Consider the following 24,341-nt stretch of genomic DNA (forward strand, 5'->3'; position numbering starts at 1 on the left):
TGGTTCACAGCTCTTTACAGTTTGCAAAGACCTCACGCCTTAAAAGCAGACAGCACGGTTCAACTTAGGAATGTTCTTTTAAATACCTCATTTCCTAATTCAATTATGTTCTATTTTAGCCCTTACTCACAATAAATTATTCTGGTTTTTTTGTTTGTTTGTTTTTAAAAAGACAAATCAGAAGGTCCTGTCGTGGCTTAGTGGAATAGAATCTGACTAGCATCCATGAGGATGCAGGTTCAATCCCTGGCCTCTCTCAATGGGTTAAGGATCCAGCGTTGCTGTGAGCTGTGGTGTAGACAGCAGATATGACTCAGATCTGGCATTGCTGTGGCTGTGGTGTAGGCTGGTGGCTATAGCTCCAATTCGACCCCTAGCCTAGGAACCTCCATATGCCATGGGTGTGGCCCTAAAAAGCAAATAAAATAAAGATGAATCATAGTTAGATGATCCCCACTCGTGCTCCAAGCCCCCAAGTCAGTTTCCTAACCTCGTTTGCTGTGATACTGATTCTGTCCTGGCCTCTCCCAGCCCTTCTCCCACCTGCTCCTCTTTGGGAGGGGCTGGGTGCCCAGGGTATCTGGGCTGTCTGCCAGGTGTCTCCTTGGGGCTCACCTGCAGACAGGTGAGTAGCGGTAGAGTCCTATCTCCCCTATCAGCCTTCTGCTTGGCCCCTGGTTTGGGAGACTGGCTGCAGGCTGGCGCGTGCTCCTGGTGTGCAGGGAGGAGAGGCTGCTTGGGCTGGGAACGCACAGCTAGCTGTGAACTTGGTTGCTTGTGCATCAGAAGGGTTGACTTAGCCAGTTCTAACCAGCCAGGTGGGCTCTTCCTTGCCCCCCTCCAGGTCAGCCCCTCCTGAATCTTCTGTGAGATGTTGATAGACAGACTAGAGTGAGGCGGTGGGGAGGGGGCGGCTGTTGCAATGCCTTAAGCTCCTCGGCCTGGGGTGAAATGAGGTACTTGTGTGAGCGTGTATGGGTGTGTGTACGGGTGTGTGTGCCCTGCACCAACCTTCCTGCATGCACACAGCAGGAGGGCCAGAGCTAGTGAGGGGTCGTTTCCTGGTAGGGACTGCCTCTCCACGTGGCACCTGCTGGCGGGTAGGGGACCTTCCAGGAGCCGGGCCAGCAATGTGCTGGGTGCCAGTGTCTCCTTCCAGGGTTGGCCTGCAGATAAGCCCCTCCCTCCTCTACACCCCAGCTTCCCACTGTCTCCCCAGACACATCACAAACAAGGTGCTCCCACCTCCTTTGCCCCAAGAATCTCAGAGCAGCATCCTGTGGTCTGAACACCCCTGAAACCCACTCCCCTGCCTGCCCCCCACCTCCCCCACCTCCCTTCTGCCTTGGCCAGGGGCAGCCGTCTTTGGGAGGGGCACCCCCTCCCCTTCTCACCCCTGTTCCACATCCCACCCCTCCCATCCTAGGTGCCTCTCAGGTGGACCCGGATGCCGTCGTGTGGTATTCCAGACCTTCCTTAACTCATTTCCTGACCTGCCTGTGCCTCACCAGCCTCCTTTGCACTGTCTCCCTCAAGGACACCGCCCCACAGATCCCTGGAGCGTCACAGAAGGGCTCCCCGCTGCTCCTCCACCTCCCCGGCTCCTTCTTCCAGCTCTGACCACCTGGGCCTGGGAACCTTGGTTCTCCTGTGGAGCTTCCCCACCGAGAGCCCTTCAGGGGCAGGGCTCTTGTTTTATTTCATTATTTCCTGCTTAACTATTTAATGGCCCGCTGGCACAGTGCTGGGCACACTGTAGGCACTTGGGAAACAGGGTTTTTTTTAATTTTTTTATTATCGTTGATTTACAATGTTCTGTCCATTTCTGCTGTACAGCAAAGTGACCCAGTTATACAGATACATACGTTCTTTTTTTCACTTTATCCTCCATCCTGTTCCATCACAAGTGATCAGATAGAGTTCCTTGGGCTACACAGCAGTTCCTTGCTCATCCAGTCCAAGAAACAGTTCTGAGGGAGTGAGAATGGAGCTCTGAGTCTTTCTGGATCTGGATTTTCAACATGGCAGCTGTAGGAGATGCCCCTCTTTGCGTCCTGACCCAGAGAGGGCAGATGTCCTGATCCCCGCGGCTGTGGGGCGGCATCACTCTATCTCGGGATTCACCGGGGCCCTCACTGAGCTCGGTGCCTTGAGGCATTTTCCAGGCTCTCACTGTGCCCCAAGGGCAGGCAAGGTGTCCGAGGCTGGGCGTGCATCCGGAGGAGGAGGAGGAGGCTGGCCATCGGCTGAGCTGTCACATTGCCCCTCAGCTGTTCTAACAGGGTCACCTCATACATAGCGAAGTGTGGACACAATAGAGAGATATTTTTAGGGCTGTTTTTATAGGCAAGGCAGAAGGAGTCTATCTGGTAAAGAGAATGCTGAACTTGGGATGGGGAGACCTGGGCTCTATTGATTTTCATTACTGTTATGAAAACTAAGCATATGTTGAATGTGCAGCAAGACCCAGAACACAGAATTAGATGTGCTCTCGCTCAGAGGCCTCATGACCTAACCAGCTGCACACACTGCCAAGGGCACCAAGATCTGAAGGTGGCAGGCCCGCCTTCTTGGGGCCAACCTGCTCTGGTTCTTTACCACTGGGTGGGGATGGGGGTTCGTGAAGCCAACCCTGCGATTTGGTGGCGGCGGGGGTGGGGACTATTAGGAGCCAGCCATTTTGGTCTTTGACCTTGGCCTTTCGTGGTCCCACCTTGCACTCCCTGACTCATACCTCTGTCAAGGTCGTGACGAACACTCCAGAAAGCTGAGCCCACGCCCCTATTCTGGTTTTCTTGAGACATCCCACAATGAGTCTGGGGAGAAGAGAGGCCCCGGCTGGTCGGGATGAGGGTTGTCGGGAAGGAAGGAAAGGGCATGACAGGGAAGTGAAGTGTGTTCCGGCCACAGGTGAGCTCAGGGAGCCCACGAAGAGAAGAGTGAGGTGCAGGGAAGCATGTCCACATCAGTCCACTTCAACCACGCCGTGCGGGGAGTCCCTTGCCTGAGGTTGCACCCATAAGCTTCCATTCTGGGACCAGTGGGCAGCTACCCACGGCCGTGCACCTTTCCGGTAGGTCCTGGGGACGGAGCCGCCAACACCAGACTCCCATCTCTCGAGGGTTCGTTCCTCAGGACTGGTTTAGGGATGGGATGTTTTTCTTCCTTTCTGATATTTCAGAAACGAAGCACATAACAATTTTTCTGTAGAAGAAGAAACAAAAACAACAGACTTGAGAGCTCTAAAAGCAGGGCTGAGTAGCTCTAAAACCAGCTCGCTAACCTCCCATTCGTATTTGAAGGAACATTCCTCGCTTTTTGAGATAATTGCCAAAAAGACCACAGTCGCTGCTTCCCTGCGGCCCCGCTGGCTCCCCATCAGAGGCAGGGGCTTGGCTGCAGGGGCTGGAGGCTCGGAACACCTCACAGTCCCCGAACGGGTGACTGAGCACTGACGTCAGTGGAGGGCAGGCTTCCCGCTGCCCCCTCATAGCATCGCTGCCCGCAAAGCTCAGCCAGCGGGGAAGAGCACGCGACCACACCATGGGCACAACTTGATTTTGTGGACGGGGAGATACTATGTCGCCCGTGGATTCCTGGCGCTCACAGGATGAAGGCGGGGGGAGGCAGCTCCCCGCAAGCATCACTGTGTGGCCACAGCTCAGGTTCTAGTCCAGCCGTCATGGTCCCCCGTGCTCCTGGCACTTGGGTGGGTGCCGTGCTGCCGAGCTCTGAGTGGTCATGACCTCCAGGTCTGTCTTCCCAACCTGTTTCTTTCATTTCCCGGTTATAAAACTGGAAGAATGAGCAGTAGTAATTTCAAGAGCTTTCACTTCAATGCAGCAGATGTGTCTGGAGTTCACATCTTCCTTTGTCCCGGGTTCAAACAGCACGGCTCACACTTCACCTCTCACTGTAGCTCCTGCCTGCCCACCATGGAGCATGGACATACCGATAGAAAATCATTCCACTGCTTAGAGGAATGAACCACTACTCACTCACTTAGGCTTCCCCTTCCTTCATTTATTCCCTCATTCACTTATGTGTTATTCATGTTATAAATATCATCAAGTACTTACTGTGTCCCACATGCTGGGCCAGCCCTGCTGGGAGGCATCTAGCAGCATCATTTTCAAACTCCCAAGGACAAGTCCTCATTCCTTGACTGCCCTGCGGGGAGCATGGCCACACTCTGCCCTACTTTTTCTCTGTTAGGGGCAGGGAGGCAGACTGACTTTCACTTGCTTACATAACTCCTGGACATGATTCAGAGCCAGGGCTGCTGAATAGGGCTGCCCAGGCTGCGCACTGCACAATTTCAGGGCACTTGTGTAACAGGGAAGCCCTGCATCTGGCTCCAGCCAGCTGTCATTGCTCAGACCACCGGGCTGCATGGTTTGTTCAGATCTCCCTGAGAGGTGTTACAACACCATCAGCAAGGGTGCCAGTGCAGCTGCTAAACCAGAAAGCTGGGCCTTGCTGGCACCTTCCCCATCTCATCCTGAGAAGCCACATGGCCTCATCAGTGTAGGAGACACCTTCTCTTTTGGGGGCCCAGCCAGTTAACTTAGTGTCCCCTCTTTCCTCTCTGGCTTCCTTGAAAGGAATGCAGGACACTGACTGTCTTCTGTCGTCCCCCCCCCACCCCCAACCATGCAGCCATGCAGCCTCTGCCTTCATGGCCCTGTTGCCACTGAGCAGGCAAGCAGGGGAGACCCATGAGACCTTAGCTCTCAGGACCTGCTGTGTGACCAGGACAAAGCATTATCACTGCCGTATCCTTGGCCCAAGCTGGTCTTTGCCAGAGTCCAACTGTACCCCCTATCCGCTGCCTCACCAACTGGGGGATATTCCCCTTATCTTGCACCAGCCACTCAAAAGTGCATGCATCCACACATAACCTACCTAAAACTAAAAACAAAAACACAATTAAAACAACGCAGCAACACACAAAACACTGCTGACCTGGTGACCTGGTAGGTCATTTCCCTTTCTGTCTACTTCCCTACTGGCCCTGAGGCCCTCATCTCTGTGATCCGTTCCAGCCATGCATCACCAGCACTAAGTGATGGATGGTCCCCAGCGTCCTCTCGAGGCTCCTCCACTCCAGTGAACACAGAGGCATCCTTGTGTTGTCGTTCCTGGGACATCCCAGCACTCTCAGAAGCCCTCGACCAGGCAGCAGACAAGCCCAGGAGTGGAGGCAGGGACTGGGCTATGAGGAGCATCTCTGCTCCCCCCAAGGGCAAGCAGCTCCCTTCCTGGGCCTGATTTTCATCTATAGCACCGGCCACGCCCAGGGCGCGAGGCAGGGAGGAATCAGTCAGGGATGCCCAGCTCGACCTTGGCAGGAGGGGAACAGAGGGAGGGAATCTGAAAAGTATATCCATGGTCCGTAAGAAGAGTCCAAGGTGGGGTTCAGCAAGGACGGCGGGTCCCTCATTCCAGCCCCCAACCATGCGCTGCCTAAACCCAGTGCTCCAGCCTGTTTCAGATTTTCAGCATCTGTGAGGTGTGGCAAGGGACCGTGGCTGCCTGGAAACCAGATTCCTGGCTTCCTGGCAGGAACACATGTTGCATTTGAATTGAAAAGGCCATTTTTCCTTTCTGGTGTGTGTGTGTGTGAGAGAGAGAGAGCCTGTGTGCATGTGTGGATGTGCCCACACTGGCGCACGAGAGCTAGTCTTTGTCTGGTGTGCACCTGGGTCTCCATGTGCGAACATGTCAAAACCGGAATGTGCGTATCTCTTGGTCCCACGCGAGGCGATGAGGATTTGGTGGATGAGAAACAGTCCCGTTTCCCCATGTGGGATCCATCAGGCAGCCCGGGTGCTGTGGGCCTCCGGGCCCTTGGGGAGAACAGGGGTTGTAAATGCACACCTGAGGCATCAGATGATTAGGTGTTGGATGGGTCACCAGGATGCTGTTATCCACATCAGCGTTGGGGGCGTTGGGCTGTTCTTGGGCACGAGAATAGGTTTTGCTGGTCTCTCTGCACACTTGTGCTCAATTTCCCTGCCAAGGTGACCCACCTGCCAGCTTTCGGGTGCAAGACACGCCCCTGGAATAGGAATAGGGCGCGTAGTGCGTGAACCTGCACCTTGCTCTCATTAGCTCCCAGACCTTAAACCAAGCCAAGAGTGCCCAGCAGTACCTTGCGTTTGGTTAGCATTCTCTCAGGTGCCTTTGCCTGCCTTGGTCTGTCAGCTAATAATCTACTTTCTGCAGATGTGGCCACTCACCGGGGACAGGTGGCTGGCGGAGGGGATGTCATTCCTACTTCTGTCACATAGTTTGCTGGAATGAGAAGCGGCAGGGGCATTCAGGATCCCCCTGTGCTGAGAGCTTCTGCACCCCTCCTCCGGGAGCACCCACCCGCACCTGTCTGTCTGCAGATGCACCCCTGAGTGGTACCGTGTGGGTGCCTGCGCTGGGCATCCTCAGCATCCCATTCAGGGGCCCGAGGACCTCTCTGAGATGCAGCTGATCTCCCTACAGAGTGGCGACAGGGAAGCGGGGCGAGGATGATCCTGCAGGATGAGGACATCACCACCAAGATTGAGAACGACTGGAAGAGACTGAACACCCTGGCACACTACCAGGTGAGGTGATGGTAGAAGCGGTGGGCGGGGGGGGGCTGGCTGACGGGGGCACCAGGTGCCTGGGAGCCTCAGTCCTTGAATAATGGGGTCGCTTTGAGGCTGTTACCAAGCCCCAAATCCACTTCTTCACCGGCGCTTTGTGGGCCCTTAGCAGCCAGGAAAAGTTCAGCCAGGACTCCCTGGCCTCCTCAGAGATCTGATGCCCGCTCAGCACATGCTTCCTGTGGGGCTTGGGCCAAGGTCCTGAGAAAAACCCTTTCCTGGACCATCCCTGGAGCGTCAGGCTGGGTGCTCTCCCAGGGAAGCATAAGACCAGAGGGTGCCAATGAGAAGCTGTTGCAAGGGTTTCTTGAAGAGTGAGTCCTGACATAGACTACGATTCTTTTTTTTTTTTTAATTTTTTTTTAATTGAAGTATAGTCATGTACAATGTTGTGATGGATCCTGACTTCTTTTTGTTGTTGTTGTTGTTGCTATTTCTTGGGCCGCTCCCGCGGCATATGGAGGTTCCCAGGCTAGGGGTCCAATCGGAGCTGTAGCCGCCGGCCTACGCCAGAGCCACAGCAACGTGGGATCCGAGCTGCATCTGCAACCTACACCACAGCTCACGGCAACGCCGGATCGTCAACCCACTGAGCAAGGGCAGGGACCGAACCCGCAACCTCATGGTTCCTAGTCGGATTCGTTAACCACTGCACCACGACGGGAACTCCTAGACTACGATTCTGTCTTTAGACCTGTCCTGTTTCATCAAAGGAAAGTTGACAGCCTCCTCGGTCCCCTGGTCCCCTGGTGGGGCATGGATTGCCCCTGAGGACCACGTTCATCCCGGCTTGTTCTTTTCCCTGGGTTGGCAGTTTCCCTGCCTGGCCTCTTACCCGCTATTTCCCTGCAGGTGCCAGATGGTTCTGTGGTGGCTTTAGTGTCCAAGCAGGTGACAGCCTACAATGCAGTGAACAACTCCACCGTCTCCAGAACCTCAGCCAGTAAATATGGTGAGTTCACTGAATCCTTCTGGGGAACAGAGGGTGCCCTGAGCAGCTCTTGTCATGATGGCAGCACTGCTGGAAGGCAGTGGATGCCCAGGACGGGGAGTGGGGAGGGTCGTGGGGAGTTAGGCAGGCCGGCCACCGGGGAGGAATGCTGAACCAGAAAGGAAGCTCCTCATTCTGGGCGGGGCTCTGATGCAGGAGCAGGACCTTCATCCCCCCAAAACGAGAAAAAAGTCTAACCTTTCTGAGCATCCTACAGTCTGTAAGGTGCTTTCACGTTTGTGATACTCATTATTGAACGTCAGGTTCATAATAATCAGTGAATTAAATAATTATTATTTCCCCCTATTATGCAGATTAGCAAATTATACCTCTGTTGCACAGAGGCTACATGACGTGTAAAGGTCACCCATCAGGAAGCAGTTGAGGGAAGGTGCAGAGCCGGGTCTCTGCTTCTTGGGGGCGGGGGAAAGGGTGCAGAGGTGGGCTTCTTACCAGCAGCACAGGGTCTGCAAAAACTACCCACTTCATGGGATCGTTCTGGAAAATAAATTATAAGACAAGGTAGAATGGTGCCCACGCACAGAGGGACGTTCATCTTCTTTTCCTGCTCTACACTCATCTCACCACACTTGACATCTCAGCTAAGAAGTGGGAAGAATTTGTCCAGGTGAGAGGGAGGATGCAGGTACACAAGCAACAAGGTGATCACTCAGCTGGTCAGCTGTCATTAGGGGAGACAGGCTACTTGCTCTTTCGTTTACTTAATTTTATTTTATTTTATTTTATTTTTGTCTTTTTGCTATTTCTTGGGCTGCTCCCGCAGCATATGGAGGTTCCCAGGCTAGGGGTCCAATCGGAGCTGTAGCCACCGGCCTACGCCAGAGCCACAGCAACGCAGGATCCGAGCCGCGTCTGCAACCTACACCACAGCTCACGGCAACGCCGGATCGTCAACCCACTGAGCAAGGGCAGGGACCGAACCCGCAACCTCATGGTTCCTAGTCGGATTCGTTAACCACTGCGCCACGACAGGAACTCCTCTCTCGTTTACTTAATTGGCTACACAGAACACATCCTGACACTTGAGATCTCTTACAAGGAAGAGTGTCAAAATGGATGAGCATATATATGTATGTGTATACACACACACACACACACACACACACACACACACACACATATATATAAAAGAGGAAAGTCCCTCTGTGCATGGGTACCATTCTATGTTGTCTAATATTTATTTTCCAGAATGATCCCATGAAGTTAATAGGTTTTTCCTTCCCTGTTTTGCTAGGAAGAAGGTAGTTTTTTCTATCCCTGTTTTGCTGGTAGGTTTTGTTTTGTTTTTGGCCACGCCCGTGGCATGCAAAATTCCAGGGCCAGGGATTGAACCCAAGCTGCAGCAGTGATAATACTAAATCCTTAATCCCTAGGCCACCAGGGAACTCCAAGTTTTTATTTTTACGAATGGAGCAGTAAGGGCTCGAGAGATGCAGGTACAGGAGGGAAGGGAATCCGAGTGGGTGGAGAAGCCCCAGAGAGTTTCCCGGAGTTGGTGGCAAAGGCAGCCTGGTTTGGGGAATCGGACTGAACCGAGGCAGGGTGACCAGGCCTGCAAATGCAGGAAGGGTCAGAGTTGGCCTTAGCTGAAGGTGTGTTGTGAGTCATGGGTTGGAAGTGGGGTGGACTTATCCACGAGGGACCCTGCATTGGCAGAAAACATGATCCGGTACACGGGGAGCCCCGACAGCCTCCGCTCGCGCACACCCATGATCACCCCCGACCTGGAGAGCGGAGTCAAGATGTGGCACCTGGTGAAGAACCACGAGCACGGGGACCAGAAGGAGGGCGACCGGGGGAGCAAGATGGTGTCTGAAATCTACCTGACGCGCCTGCTGGCCACTAAGGTATGGGACTTCAGACAGCACGCGGGGCACACGTGGATTATGGGATGGGACTTCCTCACCTCAGAGAAAGGCCAGAGCTGGCAAACACCTAGTATCCGTCCCGGTGCCCCTCTGTCATCCATCGACGCAGACCCTGCTAATTAGCCCCACCTCTTCCCCAGCACAGAACCTCAGAGTTCTTCTTAACCCGATGTTCCAGCATAGCCCACCCAGACAGGAGGGGCGGCATGCAGCCTGAAGTCCTGATTCCATCCCTTCTCTCTTGCTTAGCTAGAGACACTGGCCGCATGTACCGTGTTCTTCTGCCTTTGCCTTCAGGAAAAATGACTTTCTCTGGGATGTCACATCGAGTCTCTAGGGATGGAAATTGGGGCTCCATCGGTGATTTTGGGGCACCATTTCCGGTCCTGGTTCCGGGGACCTTTTGTGCCTGCAGTCCGTCCCTCCTTCCTGAGCCTGGCCTGGGCTCTGCTCTCTGTGGAGCCAGACGAGTCACCGTTCATTAGCCGGCGTGAATAGCGCCCGAACAGAACCAGCAGATTGTGTTTGTCTGCTCTGACCGAGGGCGTTGTTCGTTAGCATTTGCGAAAAGTGCTAAAATAACACCGCCAAAGGGTGTGAAACCAAACCTCGTTCGTTGTTGGCAGGGGAAGGCTTACTTAGGTCCAGTCATCGGTGTTGGATCTCTTTCCACGTGCAGGGGAAACGCAAAGCTGTGGGAGATCCATGACATCGGGCGGGGGCGCGTGCCGGCTTCAGACCTGCCGTCACCCCACTTCACCCCGGCAGGCAGGCCCGGCCCCCTGCTGGCCTCCCCTGCCCTAACCGGGAAGCCGCGCTTAAAACCCGTCCTCAGAGCCGCGTCTGCACTTGTGCCCCCTCCGCAGGGCACGCTGCAGAAGTTCGTGGACGACCTCTTCGAGACCATCTTCAGCACGGCGCACCGGGGCTCCGCCTTGCCCTTGGCCATCAAGTACATGTTCGACTTTCTGGACGAGCAGGCTGACAAGCACGGCATCCATGACCCCCACGTCCGCCACACCTGGAAGAGCAACTGGTGAGTGAGGGGCGAGCAGAGGATGTGTCAGGGGAGGCCAGCCGGGAGGCCATGGGCTTGGGGTGGGCGGCTCAGGCCTTGGAGGGCGGAGGGTCCACCTCCCCCCATCCCTCAGGGCAGCGCACAGGCGCTCTCTCTGGGCCCCTGCCTCATCCCCTACTCTTTGTGTGCTCCCTTCCTCTCTACCCTCCGGTCCGTCCAGTCATCCTTCTTTCCTAACAATCAGTCAGTCAACAAACGTTTAACCTCCTACCAACTAAATGAAGGAAAACGAATGTGCCAGATGTCGTAGCCAGATCGCTGTCCCTTCCGGGTCATTCTGCTAGACACTGAGGTTACAAAGACCATCAGGTGTGGCTTCTGCCTCCCTGGGCTGCCAGTCAGGGACCCGAGACAGAAGGGCAGCTGTTTGGACAGAGAGGTACACGCATGTGTGCAGCTCGATCATAGGGGGCAGCATCTCACAGCCGCTCTTAAGCGGAATTTGAAGCCCACCGAGGAGTCATCTAGGCGAACAAGGAGTGTTTCTGAGAAGAGGTGGTCTTCCCTTTCTGCCAACTCCTTTCCCAAACTCCCTTTGGGGAAGAGACTTTCCCATAACTAGTGCGCTTTTGAGACCACAGGGTAAGTCCTATCTGACACTCCAGGTGTGTCACCATGGTCCCCTGTCTCCTCTAGCAGATGTCATCCCTCCCCCTCGTTTGTGTGTGCCTTGTGTTTCAGCGGGAGACTGCAAGGTCAGACATCAGTATGCAGCTCTTGTGATGGAGTCTTGCACAAAGCTGGGACTCCATAAATATTGATGAAGATGCAGGGCCAAGATGGCCTCTATTTGAGAGTGCTACCTCAGGCAAAGCTGCCTTACATTTAGTCCCTTCAGTTCCAGAATTGCAGCTTTTCCACAGTCCCTTTGTCTCGGGGTGTTCTTCCCCAGATCATGCTTCCAAGGTAGCGGGAGCTGCTGCCCAGCATCCGCCAGCGCCCAGGACTGACCCGGCGCTGGGGATCCTCCAGGCTCCCTGACCATCAGCCCTGAGCCTCCAACCAAAACACAGATTTAGGCAGAAGTCAGCCTGTGGCACTGAAACGCTAGCGAAAGCAGGATGCCCTGGCTTCTCTCTTTCACCGGAAGAATAGCGCCGCCTCTACCACCCCTGGGAGGTCAGGCAGGGACGGCGCTTTGGACCACAGAGCTGAAGAGGGGGGTTTGCTCCCACAGGCTTTCTGGGTAAGAGAAGATCTTAACATCCTTGCATCGTGGCGTTCTTGCAACTTTTGTGTAACAAGACTCTTAGACCCCCAATTCCCCTTCTAGCACAGCAACCCGAGGTGAAGCCTGTTCCCTCCTGGGACCTGGGTCTCTCCCAGGGCCCACCTCTAAGTAAAAGTGCATTGAATTCTGCCCATTGTTTGAGCATGACTCTTCAGAACTCTTCTGAGGGCATGTCTCTGACCTACCCAATCTGCTTCTCTATGCCAGTGAGTCTCGCTTCACCCCAGCTGAAGGTCAGCAGCCTTCAGAATACAAGGAATGCCCTGCCCAGAACTTATCCTTGTCCCGCAGGGGAGAGCTGGGATTTCCAAAACACCCCTCTGTGCCCTGGTGGCCTTTGATAGGTACATCCCCTGAAATGGAATGTAAACCGTTTGCTTTCAGCTATCCCTCCTGCTGGGGTAAGGCCACCTTCATGGGTGTCATCATGTCCTCGGGGTGAGGGCACAACCTTCCTTCCCACCAGCTCTTCCAAGTACCAGGTGTTATGGTAAAGAACCCCAGTCCCGGAGTTCCCGTTGTGGCTCAGTGGCAACGAACCTGACTAGTATCCATGAGAACGTGGGTTTGATCCCTGGCCCTGCTCAGTGGGTTGAGGATCCAGCGTTGCCTTGAGCTGTGGTGTACGTTGCAGATGTGGCTTAGATCTGGCATTGCTATGGCTGTGGTGTAAGCTAGCAGCTGCAGCTCCAATTCAGCCCGAAGCCTGGGAACTTACACATGCTGTGGGTGTGGCCCTAAAAAGACAAAAAAAAAAAAAAAAACACCCAACCCAAAAAACAAAAAACCTCCAGATCCAGTGAAGGAGAGCTGGGAGTTAGGCAGCAGACAGCACTACCCACTCAGGGTCCCCCACCCAAGGACATATCCCCGGACCCGCTCAAGGCCACCTGGGCCAGAAGCAGTTAGTCTGGGAATTATGAGAGCTGCGTACTGACTTAGAGTTAATGGTCCCTGATTGTAAAGAAATTGTTTCTTTATTCCTGGCCAAAGTGGTAACACCCTCTCCCTACCCCCTTCCTCCCCACGCCCCTGCCTTTTCTCTTTTAAATAATCCTCCTGCTCATTTAGCCTGAGTGGCTGCAATCAACCAGAGATTAGTGCCACCACTAATGTTAATAATATGCTAATATTTCATTAGGCAGGAGCTGCTGTGGTTTCCCGGGTTGATTTGCCTGTCAGCACAACTGGCTGGAGGAAGGGGAGTGTTGGGGAGAAATCTCCTTGCAGCAAATATGGGCTTGCACTGTCCCTCTCTGGGTGGGACTTCTGGAAACAGGGAGATGTGGGCTGGAGAGGGCCTCGGCTGGGCAGTGTGGTTGGGGGGTCGTTCATCCGGGGCTCTGAGCCCAGCGGTCCTGGTCGCCCCTGGGCAGCTGCAGGAACCTTGACTTTCCCTGGAGGGTCACAGCTCCCTGTTCCAGCCCTTTATTCCTTCTTCTGGATTTCCCAGGATGAAACAATTTACATTGTCAGACCTCGGTGCTGCCTGTGCGGATCACTTCCTAGGAACTTCATAAATACTTGTTGATTGACTGGCAGTCTGGAATATGAGGTCTTCCTGCACGTTAGCTTTTGTTGTGTGGAAGTACTGGCTGCTGGGAGATACAGCTCCTGTACAGATCTTGTTCTTGCTGGATTGATAATGTAATTCAAAAGAGCTTAAGTTCTCAGAGGCAAGCCAAATATGGATGTACATTATAGCGATCAGAAACAGTGAGACGAGCAACCAAAACAGCAGTAACACATCAGGGCACAGGGCAGGAGGGCAGAGGGCGAGAAAGAGAGGATCCCTTGCTGGGTGCCGCCCGCTTCCTGACCTGCATCTCCACCGGCTGGAGGAGGGAAGCCACAGAATCCGAGAGCCAGCGGAGTACAGAGCCAAGGGGCAGGTGGGCAGGTTTCGCCCGATGCCCTGGAACCCTTTCTAGCCACAGACAGATGATTTAGGGTTCCCAAACCACCCTGCACGTTTGGTCTCCTCCACATCTTTGTTTAGCTGATTCCTCTTTGGCAGGACCCTCTTCCGCTTCTCCCTCCAGGCCTCATCCACCCAGGAAACAATGATGCATCTTTAAACCTGAGGCCGTTAAGCACTGTTGCCCCCATGAAGACTTTTCAGACATGGCCCTCTGCGTAGACTTTTGGGGGGGGTGCTTTTTAGGGCCACACCCATGGCATATGGAAGTTCCCAGGCTAGGGGTCAAATCAGAGCTGCAGCTCTCCGCCTACACCACAGCCACAACACCTCGGGATCCGAGTCACATCTGTGAGCTGCACCAGAGCTCACGGCAACAGCGGACCCTTAAGCCCACTGAGCGAGGCCAGGGATCAACCCTAGGGATCCACCCTGCGTCCTCATGGATCCTAGTCAGGTTCGTTACCGCTGACCCACGACGGGAACTCCCAGAAGGCAGGCTTCTTACAAAGGGAAGAGGAAGGGTCTTATTCACACCGTACCCCTAGCTGCTAGCGTAGCTCCTGGTACCCAGGAGGTGCTACCTGGAAGGAAGGGGAAGGAGGAGCCCAGCGGGCAGATGAGAGGCCGGGAGTGTTGTGCACACGAGCTTGGAGATGGGAATCAGGCAGCGCCACTTGAACTGTTCAGCACCAGGGCCCTCGCCATGTGCAATAAGCCAGTACGAACAGGCAGGGAGGAAGGGCGTGATTCTTCCAGGTCACACAGTGGAGGGCAGAGACATGAGGCCATGGTTCCAGGCTCTTCTTTAAGGTTTGCCGACTGGATGTGCCGTGTATCTGGCACAAGGGGGCAGCCAGCGGCATGCAGGATCAGACATCCCCCTTTCCTGTAAATCAATTATAACAGAAAAAATAAAAACCATTAAAAAAAAAAAAAGAAAGAAATTCCCCTTTCCAGCACTGGTCATGGCTGCCCCGGACCCCAAAGCCTGGTGCTGTCAGGGCAAAGGATGAGCCCTGCCTGCAGCCCGGTCTGGCTCTGTCCAGGGCCCACCAGTGTGCATGTCCAAACGGACCCTTCATCCTTGCTGATCTGGGGTTCCTCAGAACGTGAACTGATGGCAGAGGGAAAGCCCTCCAGACCCCTTGCCTTCTGTCTTCCTCCAGAGACCCCTCCGCCTCTCCTCTGACCGTCTGCCTCTTGCCTCCACACAGCCTGCCCCTGCGGTTTTGGGTCAACATGATCAAGAACCCCCAGTTCGTGTTCGACATCCACAAGAACAGCATCACCGACGCCTGCCTCTCCGTGGTGGCCCAGACCTTCATGGACTCGTGCTCCACGTCCGAGCACCGGCTGGGCAAGGACTCCCCTTCTAACAAGCTGCTCTACGCCAAGGACATCCCCAGCTACAAGAACTGGGTGGAGAGGTGGGTGCCGGGCCAGGCAGGCCCCTTGCTGCAGCAGGCAGCTTCCCTTGTGGGTGTGTGTATGGGGGGGGCCTGCACATGGGTCCAAAGTGGGCAGGGCTTGCACACGGGTCCTGGACAACGCCCCCCCCCCCAATAGCCCGCAGACCCGGTATTGTCAGCTGAAAGAAGAATGGGACGTGGCTAGAAGTCACCTCTGCCCTCTGCTCCCCTGCATAGAGGGCCCAGATCTGAGTGATCGAGATACCTTCTAGGCCCAGGAAGGAAATAACTGTCCCTGCTCCAATGCCCACCAAACAAAAAAAAAAAAAAAAAAAAAAAGAAGAAAAAGAGGGGAAAAAAGCCTTCAAGGGACCCAATGACATCTTGCCACAGACAGGCTGGAGGCCTGTCCCCATCTGCCCCTGTCCATCTGGCAGTTCTTCCAGAGTCCTGTGGGGATGTCATTGTCACCCTGAACGGCTTCTCACTGTCCCAGTCTCCCGACTCTCACATGATGCGTTCTTGACGCCCCAGGCCTTGGTGTCTTCTCGGCCATGGTGGCCCTGATCTAATTGTAGTCGCTCACAGAGCACCTGTGACAGGAGGGCCACCTGTGCCCTGCAGAGCTGGGTTCATCTGAGTCCAAGGCTGACTCATGGTAAAGAAGTCATGGTCTGTCTGGACCGCAGCAGCTCCATACGCCAAGCACCTGAGTGGAAGAGCCAGCTGAAGCTCTACTTATGCGTCACAGTAGCTCTGGAATATAAGAGGACAGGATTTATAACCTCATTTTGTGCCCATGTAGGGAAAGAAGTATACATACAGAATGGCCGGGTAATCAGTACAAGATGACTTAAGTGGCTAAAAGGAAAGTAGAGCCCCCAATTCAGCTGACTCCCAAAATCCCTTTTCTATTATTGATGATACTTTTAGAGAGGGCCATATAGTGTCCGTGCGAATTAAGGAAGGTGTCCCTTCCTACCAGGGGATGTGGCCCCAAGCCAGAGTGCATGGTTTGTTGAGTGACAGGCTGGTTATCAGCCTCAATTCACCCTCTTGACCAAACACCTCTGTGCAGTGAACAACCTGCACAACCGTCCATGGCAGTCTTGATTTTAGAAGCCCTTTCTCTTTCCAAGTAGCTTAAAGCTAAGAAACTTGGATACAAGCTCAGATTTGGTGCCTTTTGGAAGAGTCATAGAGACCAGAAATTGTTTTGTATTTGGTGACTGAGACAGAATGAACAGTATTGTTTTGCTCATGGCAGAGAGACAGTCTCCATCTTTTGACTTGAAAATTGCCTTCCCTTGTACAGGTGGCATAACCAAGAGGGGGTGGGATCCCAGCCATGTCAGTAACGTGGTTCTGCTAAAAGGGTTGCATTTTGTTTTCCTTCTTGCTCTGTTCTTTGGTCTCTCCCCACCCCTTCTTGCTGGCGCACGTGGTAGGCATCCACCTTGGCTGTCAGAGAGAGCACTAACTCTTCTGTCTCTGGATCCCATCATGTCAGAGTCACCAAAGAAGGTCTTACCTCCCTCTGCATTGACAGTGGCTCATTCTGACAACAGAGCTGCTAGTGGCCAGCTCTCCTATGTGGTCAGCTGGATCTTTAGCAAAGAGAGAAGAAAGAGGCATCAGCTGGGCTACTGGGGACCCCTGCACTGGCACCGTGTCCCTGCGAGGGGACCTCGGGCAGGGAGGGAGAAAGCAGGCATGTGAGGGGCTGGGGGTGTGTGTGAAACATCTGAGTGGAGGACACGCCCCCGAACAGCCCGGTTAGCCGGAGGTGAGAGTAATGCAGTGCCGGGCTAATGGTCTCCCTTTCACTTGGTGCTAAATGAGATTTGTGCCACGCAGCTGCTGCAGGTCACGAGTAACCCCAGTCCACGTGGTTATTGCTAGCAGAGCCTTGATGGCTTCCATTCCTTAGCCCACCAGTCTCTTAGCAACCAGAGGCATTCTCGGGAAGTCCTTTCACCTGCTTGAGTCCCACTTCCTTTCTCCTCGCCTTCTGGGACGTGGGCGCAAAGGCAGAGGGGCTGGGAGGTTGCATAGCACGTCTGAAGCGCAAGCCCAGAGTGATCAGTTCTACTCTCCTTCCCCGAGGAGGCTGGCCTCCCAGCTCATCTGGCTGCTGGGAAGTGAAGTCCAGCAGCACGGAACTTGCTCGGGACGCCGGCCGGCCTCTTCTCCCAGCTCAGCCTGCCCGGGGCCCTCACAGCCTCCAGTTCAGAAGAACAATGATAGAACGCCCCTTTCTCGTGACCAGAGCTTGCACACTTTTTTTTTTTTTTTTAAGTGCTGCACGTATGGAGGTTCCCAGGCTAGGGGTTGAATCAGAGCTACAGCTACCGGCCTATGCCCCAGCCACACAGGATCTGAGCCACATCTGCAACCTACACCGCAGTTCACAGCAACACCGGATCCTTAACCCACTGAGCGAGGCCAGGGATCCAACCCACATCTTCATAGATACTAGTCGGGTTCATTACTGCTGAACCACAACGGGAACTCCCAGAGCTTGCCCACTTCTGATTTTGCTGTCTGGCTGCTGTGAGCATGCAGAGGGCCCCTGCAGGGCTCCAGCTTGTGCCTCCCTGCTGTAGAGTGCCTTCTACACACATCTGAGAAGGGCCTTCTGTCCTCGCAGCTGAGAAACTGGGTTTCCTCTGGCTGGCCTGCTCTGTAGGGGGGTGGGAAGCATGTGGATGGGAGGCCTCACTAACTGTTGTTGGTTGAGCAGCCCAAATCATTGTCACAACTATGCTGGCTTGTAGCTCCTAGAAGTTCTTCATCTACCCAGCCCCCTCTCATCTCCCACCATCCCCCCCTCATCCCCCACCCCCTCCCTCCCAGCCCCTCTCATCCCCCACCATCCCCCCTCCTACCCCCCTCCCTCCCAGCCCCCTCTCATCCCTCATCCCCCACCATCCCCCCTACTACCCCCTCTCTCTCAGCCCCCTCTCATCCCCCACCACCCCCCTCCCATCCCCCCCATCCCCCACCTCCTCCCTCCCAGCCCCCTCTCATCCCCCACCATCCCCCCCGCCCATTCTCTCATGCATCCTCCCTCCCTTCCTTCTCCTTGTTCTCTCATCCAGCCTCCCATCCCATTCCTGCCTCCAAATACCTTGCAATGCCAGTAGACGGTGGACCCACTGGCTGGTCTTTGCCGCCTCCATCCAAGTATTAGAGCACTTGCTCATGGCCACTTCTAGAGAAAGGAGGAAGAATCTCTTGGTTCCCCCGTAGTAACCAACTCACCTTACAGAGCAGAACTCAAGTGTTGTCACCAGACTCACATGGAATGATCAGCAGTCATTTCTACTTCGTTGCCAATAGTAGTAACATTTTCATCTTAGGTAGTGGCTTCCTTTCAGTTGGAATTAACCCTATGGCACCATTAGGCTCCCTCACTCGCAGTCACAGGCTTTCCAGACAGAGTGAAGCTCGCCCCTGGGAATCAGACCAGGGCATGCCACAAGTTGGGATGCCATTTATCACACATATCACACATGAAAAAGGTTAAGAATTTTAAATATTTTTTAAAAACCTCCTAAGGAAGCCATCTATTCAAAATATAAAACTATAGCAATTCACCTCGGGAACAACACTGGAGGCGAAATCTGGACATTTCATTAACATATTCATTAATCCGGAGCTCCTGTTGTGGCTCAGCGGAAACGAACGGACCAGACTAGTATCCATGAGGACAAAGATTCGATCCCTGGCCTTGCTCAGTGGGTTAAGGATCCGGTGTTGCCATGAGCTGTGGTGTAGGTCACAGATGTGGCTCGGATCTGGCATTGCTGTTGCTGTGGTGTAGACTGGCAGCTGTAGCTCTGATTTGACCCCTAGCCTGGGAAGCTCCATATGCTATGGGTCTGGTCCTAAAAAAGCAAAAGAAAAAATCTTCAACCCATTGGCCAAGCATTTATGGTGTCCATCATGGCACACCGCACACTTGGGATGTGTTAGACTTGACCCTCCCTTGTGGCTCTCGTGGCCGAGGAGGACGCACAGACGGGCCCTCAGCAAGTCCATCAGCTATACCCGTGGGAGCTCAGAGAGGGAGGGCCTGATTCTGCTTGGTCTTGGGAGGTCAGTGAAGGATGCACAGAGGAGACTTTGGTGCAGGGCCTGGAAGGGCCAGTATCTGCACATCAGAGCATCAGGCTCTTAATGTCTTTCATGTCTGCACCTTCATCCTTGAGGTGCTCGAAGGGACGACAGAACCTCGTTCTTCTCGAAGGCTCAGGGCATGAGAGACTCCCTTCTCGATCACTAGGGCCATGCTGAAGGCAGAGCTGGGGTGCTCACCATCACACACTGGGCCCACCTCATGGGAGCCCCAAGACTGTAAAACACCGCAGACCGGTCAGCAGCAGAGAATCCAGCCCTTGGGGGCCCTTCCCTTTAGAGCAGCTCCTGGGGACCAGTGTCAGGACCGCAGTGGTGCTGGCACCCCACCTGAGCAAGCACAGCAAAGACAGCTGGGTGAGGCCAATGGTGGGACCCAGACCTCAGTGGGCCAGGCCTTGGTCAGGTCGAGGTGGGTCAGAATGGACTTTCAGAGCACTAGTCCCTTCTGGAGCAGGACTCACCTGCAGGAAGGTATCCCATGGGAGCAAGTTCAAGTACAGGAGCCCAGGCTGACCTTTCCCTTCCTCACCGCACAGCCAGCTGATAAGAACACTTGTGTGAAGTTCACTGATGGGGCGTAATTGCATTCTTCACAGTCAGTGCGGCTGCTCAGCGGCAGAGCCCAGTGCCAAGCCCAGCAGACCAGGAGCTCAGGAGAAAGCAGGTGGGCGCACAGCGCAGAGATGCCAGAGCAGGGACCCCTGTCAGGCTCAAGGGGTCCCACAGGGGTGAGGGGTTGCGCAGAGCCCTGGAGAGGAGCGAGAAGAGGTCAAAGCAAGGACAACAGAGAGGACGGACCCACTTAGTCCCGGGCAGGGCTGGGGATGAGGACAAGCTGAAGGTCAGCCAGACCTCAAGCCCCCCACTCAGGCAGGAGGTTGAGTTGTCCAAGGCCACTCAGCTCAGCCATTTAGAACTTGCTGAAGATGAGCACGTGTGGTCGAGCCACCCCTGGGCTCATGAGTGGCACTGTGCACCCATCCCATCCGGCTCCCTCTGCACACAGACAGCAGAGGGGAGACAGGCTGCCTGGTGGGGATCTGACCTCATTGTGAGAGGGGCCAACGCAGACAGAGCACGTCCAGGCGGACCACCCACCGCCATTACGAGAGGTGAGAGGCGAGACCCCTGCCCGTCCCACTCCACTCTCAGCCCCACGCCACCCTCTCCTCCTTCTCACACACAGACTCACTAGAAAGTCTATCCTCTTTGGCAGAATGGACTGGGCTTTTAATGCCCTGCTCCGGGACAGAGGGCCAGGCATCTGCTGTTTGGGGGGAGACAGGGGTCCTAGCCTGGGCCTTCGGGTGCCTCAGGGACCGTGAGGGTCACAGAGGAGCCCTGATGCTATCTGCAAATAGCCTGGCGGAGCCGTCCACCTACCTGTGAAGCTCTATGAGTGGCTAATGGAAACAGCAGGAGCTTCTGCTTCGGAAGACAAATCATGTCCTATCAGGGGGAGCCTGGGGTTTTCCTCCCCGTCAGGGGCTCTGACCCCCCGTGGTGACAGAGTGGGACTGTCTGGCTGCTGGTCATGGGCAGCGAGGGGGGTCATTGGGTCATTTTTTCCCTCTATGACTTGTGAACATAACCCTTTACCTGACGAGTGTATTCTGCTCCGTAGGCCTGGGCTTGTGAGGGGACAATGGCACAAATCTCCCTGGGAGCAGCAAGGACAGGGCCGCCGATAGCACCCCTGGGTCTCCACTGTCAATGGGACACTGCACTTACTCCCTTCCAGAAAGAGTGGCCAGGAATCGAATCCCTCACTGGAACTTTTGTATCGGCAATGTCGTTCCCCAGAACCCCGAGGAGCCTCAGGACATCTGGGGTGGGATCCCGGCCTGGAAGAGAGGGGCTCTTCTGGGATGGAGCAAAGGCACCAGCATGAAACAGGACAAGGAGCTGAGGGGCCTGAGGGCTCTGGGGAGGGGGGAGGACCATGCATGGAAAGAAGGTTGCGAAGGACGGCGGATCAAATGAGAGCGGGGGTGGGACGGCCTCTGCGCAGCGCTCGCTGTGGCTCAAGCAGGGAGGCCAGCCCAGCCCCTGCCAGCCTGGAGAGATGCTCTGAACATCTGGCACAAACTGAAAGCTCATTCCAATGCAGGCCCTTGAGTGCGATGGCTGGAGAGGCACACAGGTGCCACATCAGCTAGCCTGTCACCCAACTCCTGGGCACTGGTGGGGAGAGGTGGAGGTGGGGCAACGGGCATAGGACTGATGGATTCATGGTTGGTGCAGCAAGGGATGCTGGTGGGAGAGGCATGGGGCCAGGGGCCAGGGTGAGAAACAGAGCCTCTGAGAATGCCCCCTGTGCTTACCTGATCGAGCCTTGAGTTTGCAAACCCAGAGCCTGTCATTGTCACCTGCATTTGTGCAGGTTGAGAGTGAGTGAGTGGCTCTCCTAGAACTTTGTGCCCCAGCTGCCTCACCTGCCTCACCCCAGTCCCCACCCTGGCGACTATCCCCACCACTGTCGTCCATTCTAAGTCATCAGGCTCGCTCTCCGCAGCATTGATGCCACAAGCATTCAGTGTGGGCTGAGCTGGGACACCGCAAAGGCTCCTGGGCGTGCTGCTTAACGGCCTGATGTTCCCCTGGTCTCTTTCATGTAACCCACAGCCTAAAACGCCTGGGAGAGAGTGGCTGTCTTCAGGGACACGGGGACCCTTCGGTTCCTCATTAGGAAACGAGACAACTCCCCTCTGGTGGGGGAGCTGGGGTGTGCTGCATAAAATGTCAAATAGCAGAAATTAAAAATGTAAATGTTGGCATCTCATTAGCCAGTTGACAGGAGTGCACAGCTGCAAGTGACAGTGACTGATTGCCTTCTGCCAGCCTCTCCCCGCAAGCGGCCCCCGGCCCCACCCTACTCCTGGTGAACCCTCAGAGAGGGCAGAGCAAGTGCTTAGGAGAGCCTTCGGGCCCCGTGGAGGGGACTTCTTGCATCTGTGGGAGCAGGTGTTAGAAGGACGCGAGAGGCAGACCGGACCACTTTTGCGGGAAGCCAGGAGCAAAACCAGTACAGGGCACAGCCCCTCCTTCCTCCTGGTCCCACCCTGTCTACCCTCTGATGGTAGCTGGGTCAGGAGGCACTCCCAGGGCCGGACCCAGAAGCCCAGCCCAGAGAGAGCCTGCCGTGGTCCCCAGGGGGTCACGCACACGCATCCACTGGCCCAGACCCAGTGCTGGGAGTTTCCGCCTCTTGCCTACTCCACACACACGGCTCCTCCCCGCCCCCCCCCCCATCCTTTGGCAGGTACTACTCAGACATCGGGAAGATGCCGGCCATCAGCGACCAGGACATGAACGCGTACCTGGCTGAGCAGTCCCGGATGCACATGAATGAGTTCAACACCATGAGCGCGCTCTCCGAGATCTTCTCCTACGTGGGCAAGTACAGCGAGGAGGTGAGCCCTGCCCTGCTCAGGGGCCCGCTGCAAGGAACTGGCCGGAGACCCAGAAACCCCTGCCCACGGCAGCCCCTGTGCCAAGAGCACCACTCCGGACACCCCCCACCTCTGCCAGGGAAACTCATGACCACCCAGGACTCGGGGGCTGTGCTCCAAAGACTCGGGCACTAGAAATGTGCCAGTCTATAAATTCTGCATCAATCCCGGTTTTTTTCAGATACATAGATGAGGTATCTCTTTTTTCTTTTTTTTCTTCCTTGCAGTTCTCTCTCCTTTATTTTTTCCATTTCTCTCTCTGATCTAATTCTCTTTAAATAAGCAGCTCCCCATTCTGATAGACAGGTCCTAAGGAATGGAATGGAATGGAGTAGAGTAGAACAGCATAAGGATAGGATAGGATAAGGATAAGGATTAGGATAGGATAGGATAGAATCAATCAGGACAGAATAAATACAGATCAGAGTAGAATGGAACCTGTTTTAGTCGCCGCCTTCCTTCTCTAGTTAAGAAACTTCACCGGGGTCATTGCCCCTGCAGACACTGCCTTCTTTCCGGCCAGGACAAAGGTGCCTGTGGGAGTCTTCTTGGTCATCCTGGTATAGACCAAGTGGGTTCAGAATCCAGACTCCTCATGTCTGAGCAGCAGCACAGCCACCCTCTGTGAGTGGCATCTAGTAACAGGAGCTGAAGCCAGTGCCCTAGGTCCTCAGCTTCTTCCCAGCCTTGTGCCCAGGAAGTGTCCAGGAACCCCAAGGTAAGGAAGGAGCCCCAGCAGGCCCTGGGGACTGGGGTTCACAAGCCGTGATCAGCATGATGCTGTGAACCTCAGGGAAGGGAAAATGAGCGGTGGGTCCTTTAAGGGAGGGACCCCGAAGCTCACCTGCAGGCCAGTGCTGGTCCAGGGCATCTTCCATCTGTCCATGGCCACATGAGAAGTAAAGAGGACGTAGACCAGGCCATTGTCTGCATGCCACTGTCTCATCTTGGAAAGGACTGTCCCTTAGTCTGCAAATATACTGATCTACTGTTGACATTTAAATGTCCCATCTTTATGAAATACTGGGGCTGGTAATTGGTGGTTCTTGGCCAGCTAAGAAGTTAGCAACTCTAGGGAATTCCCATTGTGGCTCAGCGGTGGGGACCCAGTGTTGTCTCCTTGAGGATGCAGGTTCGATCCCTGGCCTCAATCAGTAGATTAAGGATCTGGCGTGGCTTCAAGATACAACGTAGGTCACAGATGCAGCTAGGATCCCGAGTTGCTGTGGCTGTGGTGTAGGCTGGCAGCTGCAGCTCTGACTCGACCCCTAGCCTGGGAACATCCACATGCTGTAGAAAAGAAAAAGAAAAAAGTTAGTAACTCTATCTTGGTCTACCCAGTTAAAAATAGATTAACTGGGCCAGGAAACCCAAAAGCTCTGGGAGCCACTCCTCAAGCCTTCATCCTGCTCTTCCTTCCTGCCCTCCCCTCCCTGCTCCCTGAGACCCCAGCACCTGCAGATACCACCCCGTCTCTCAACCTCCCCGCCTGGAGCAGGCATTGTGTGATGAGCACGCACGTGTGATAAGCAGCTTTATCCTCTCCTGGAGCGGCCCAGGGAGGGGGTCATGGTGCCCACACT

General features: G+C 54.8%; 1 protein-coding gene across 1 annotated transcript in view; it reads left to right on the forward strand.

Moving 5' to 3' along the window:
- PLXNA4 (plexin A4) overlaps window positions 1–24,341 on the forward strand; it is a 458,094-nt gene that overhangs the window by 430,493 nt on the left and 3,260 nt on the right. The window contains exons 26-31 of the mRNA XM_047763901.1: window positions 6,499–6,602; window positions 7,497–7,596; window positions 9,313–9,503; window positions 10,391–10,560; window positions 14,969–15,181; window positions 22,569–22,719. Coding sequence (XP_047619857.1) covers window positions 6,499–6,602; window positions 7,497–7,596; window positions 9,313–9,503; window positions 10,391–10,560; window positions 14,969–15,181; window positions 22,569–22,719 — 929 coding nt within the window. The remainder of the gene's footprint in view (window positions 1–6,498; window positions 6,603–7,496; window positions 7,597–9,312; window positions 9,504–10,390; window positions 10,561–14,968; window positions 15,182–22,568; window positions 22,720–24,341) is intronic.

Source organism: Phacochoerus africanus, chromosome 16 (assembly GCF_016906955.1).
Source record: "Phacochoerus africanus isolate WHEZ1 chromosome 16, ROS_Pafr_v1, whole genome shotgun sequence".
Lineage (NCBI taxonomy): Eukaryota > Metazoa > Chordata > Mammalia > Artiodactyla > Suidae > Phacochoerus > Phacochoerus africanus.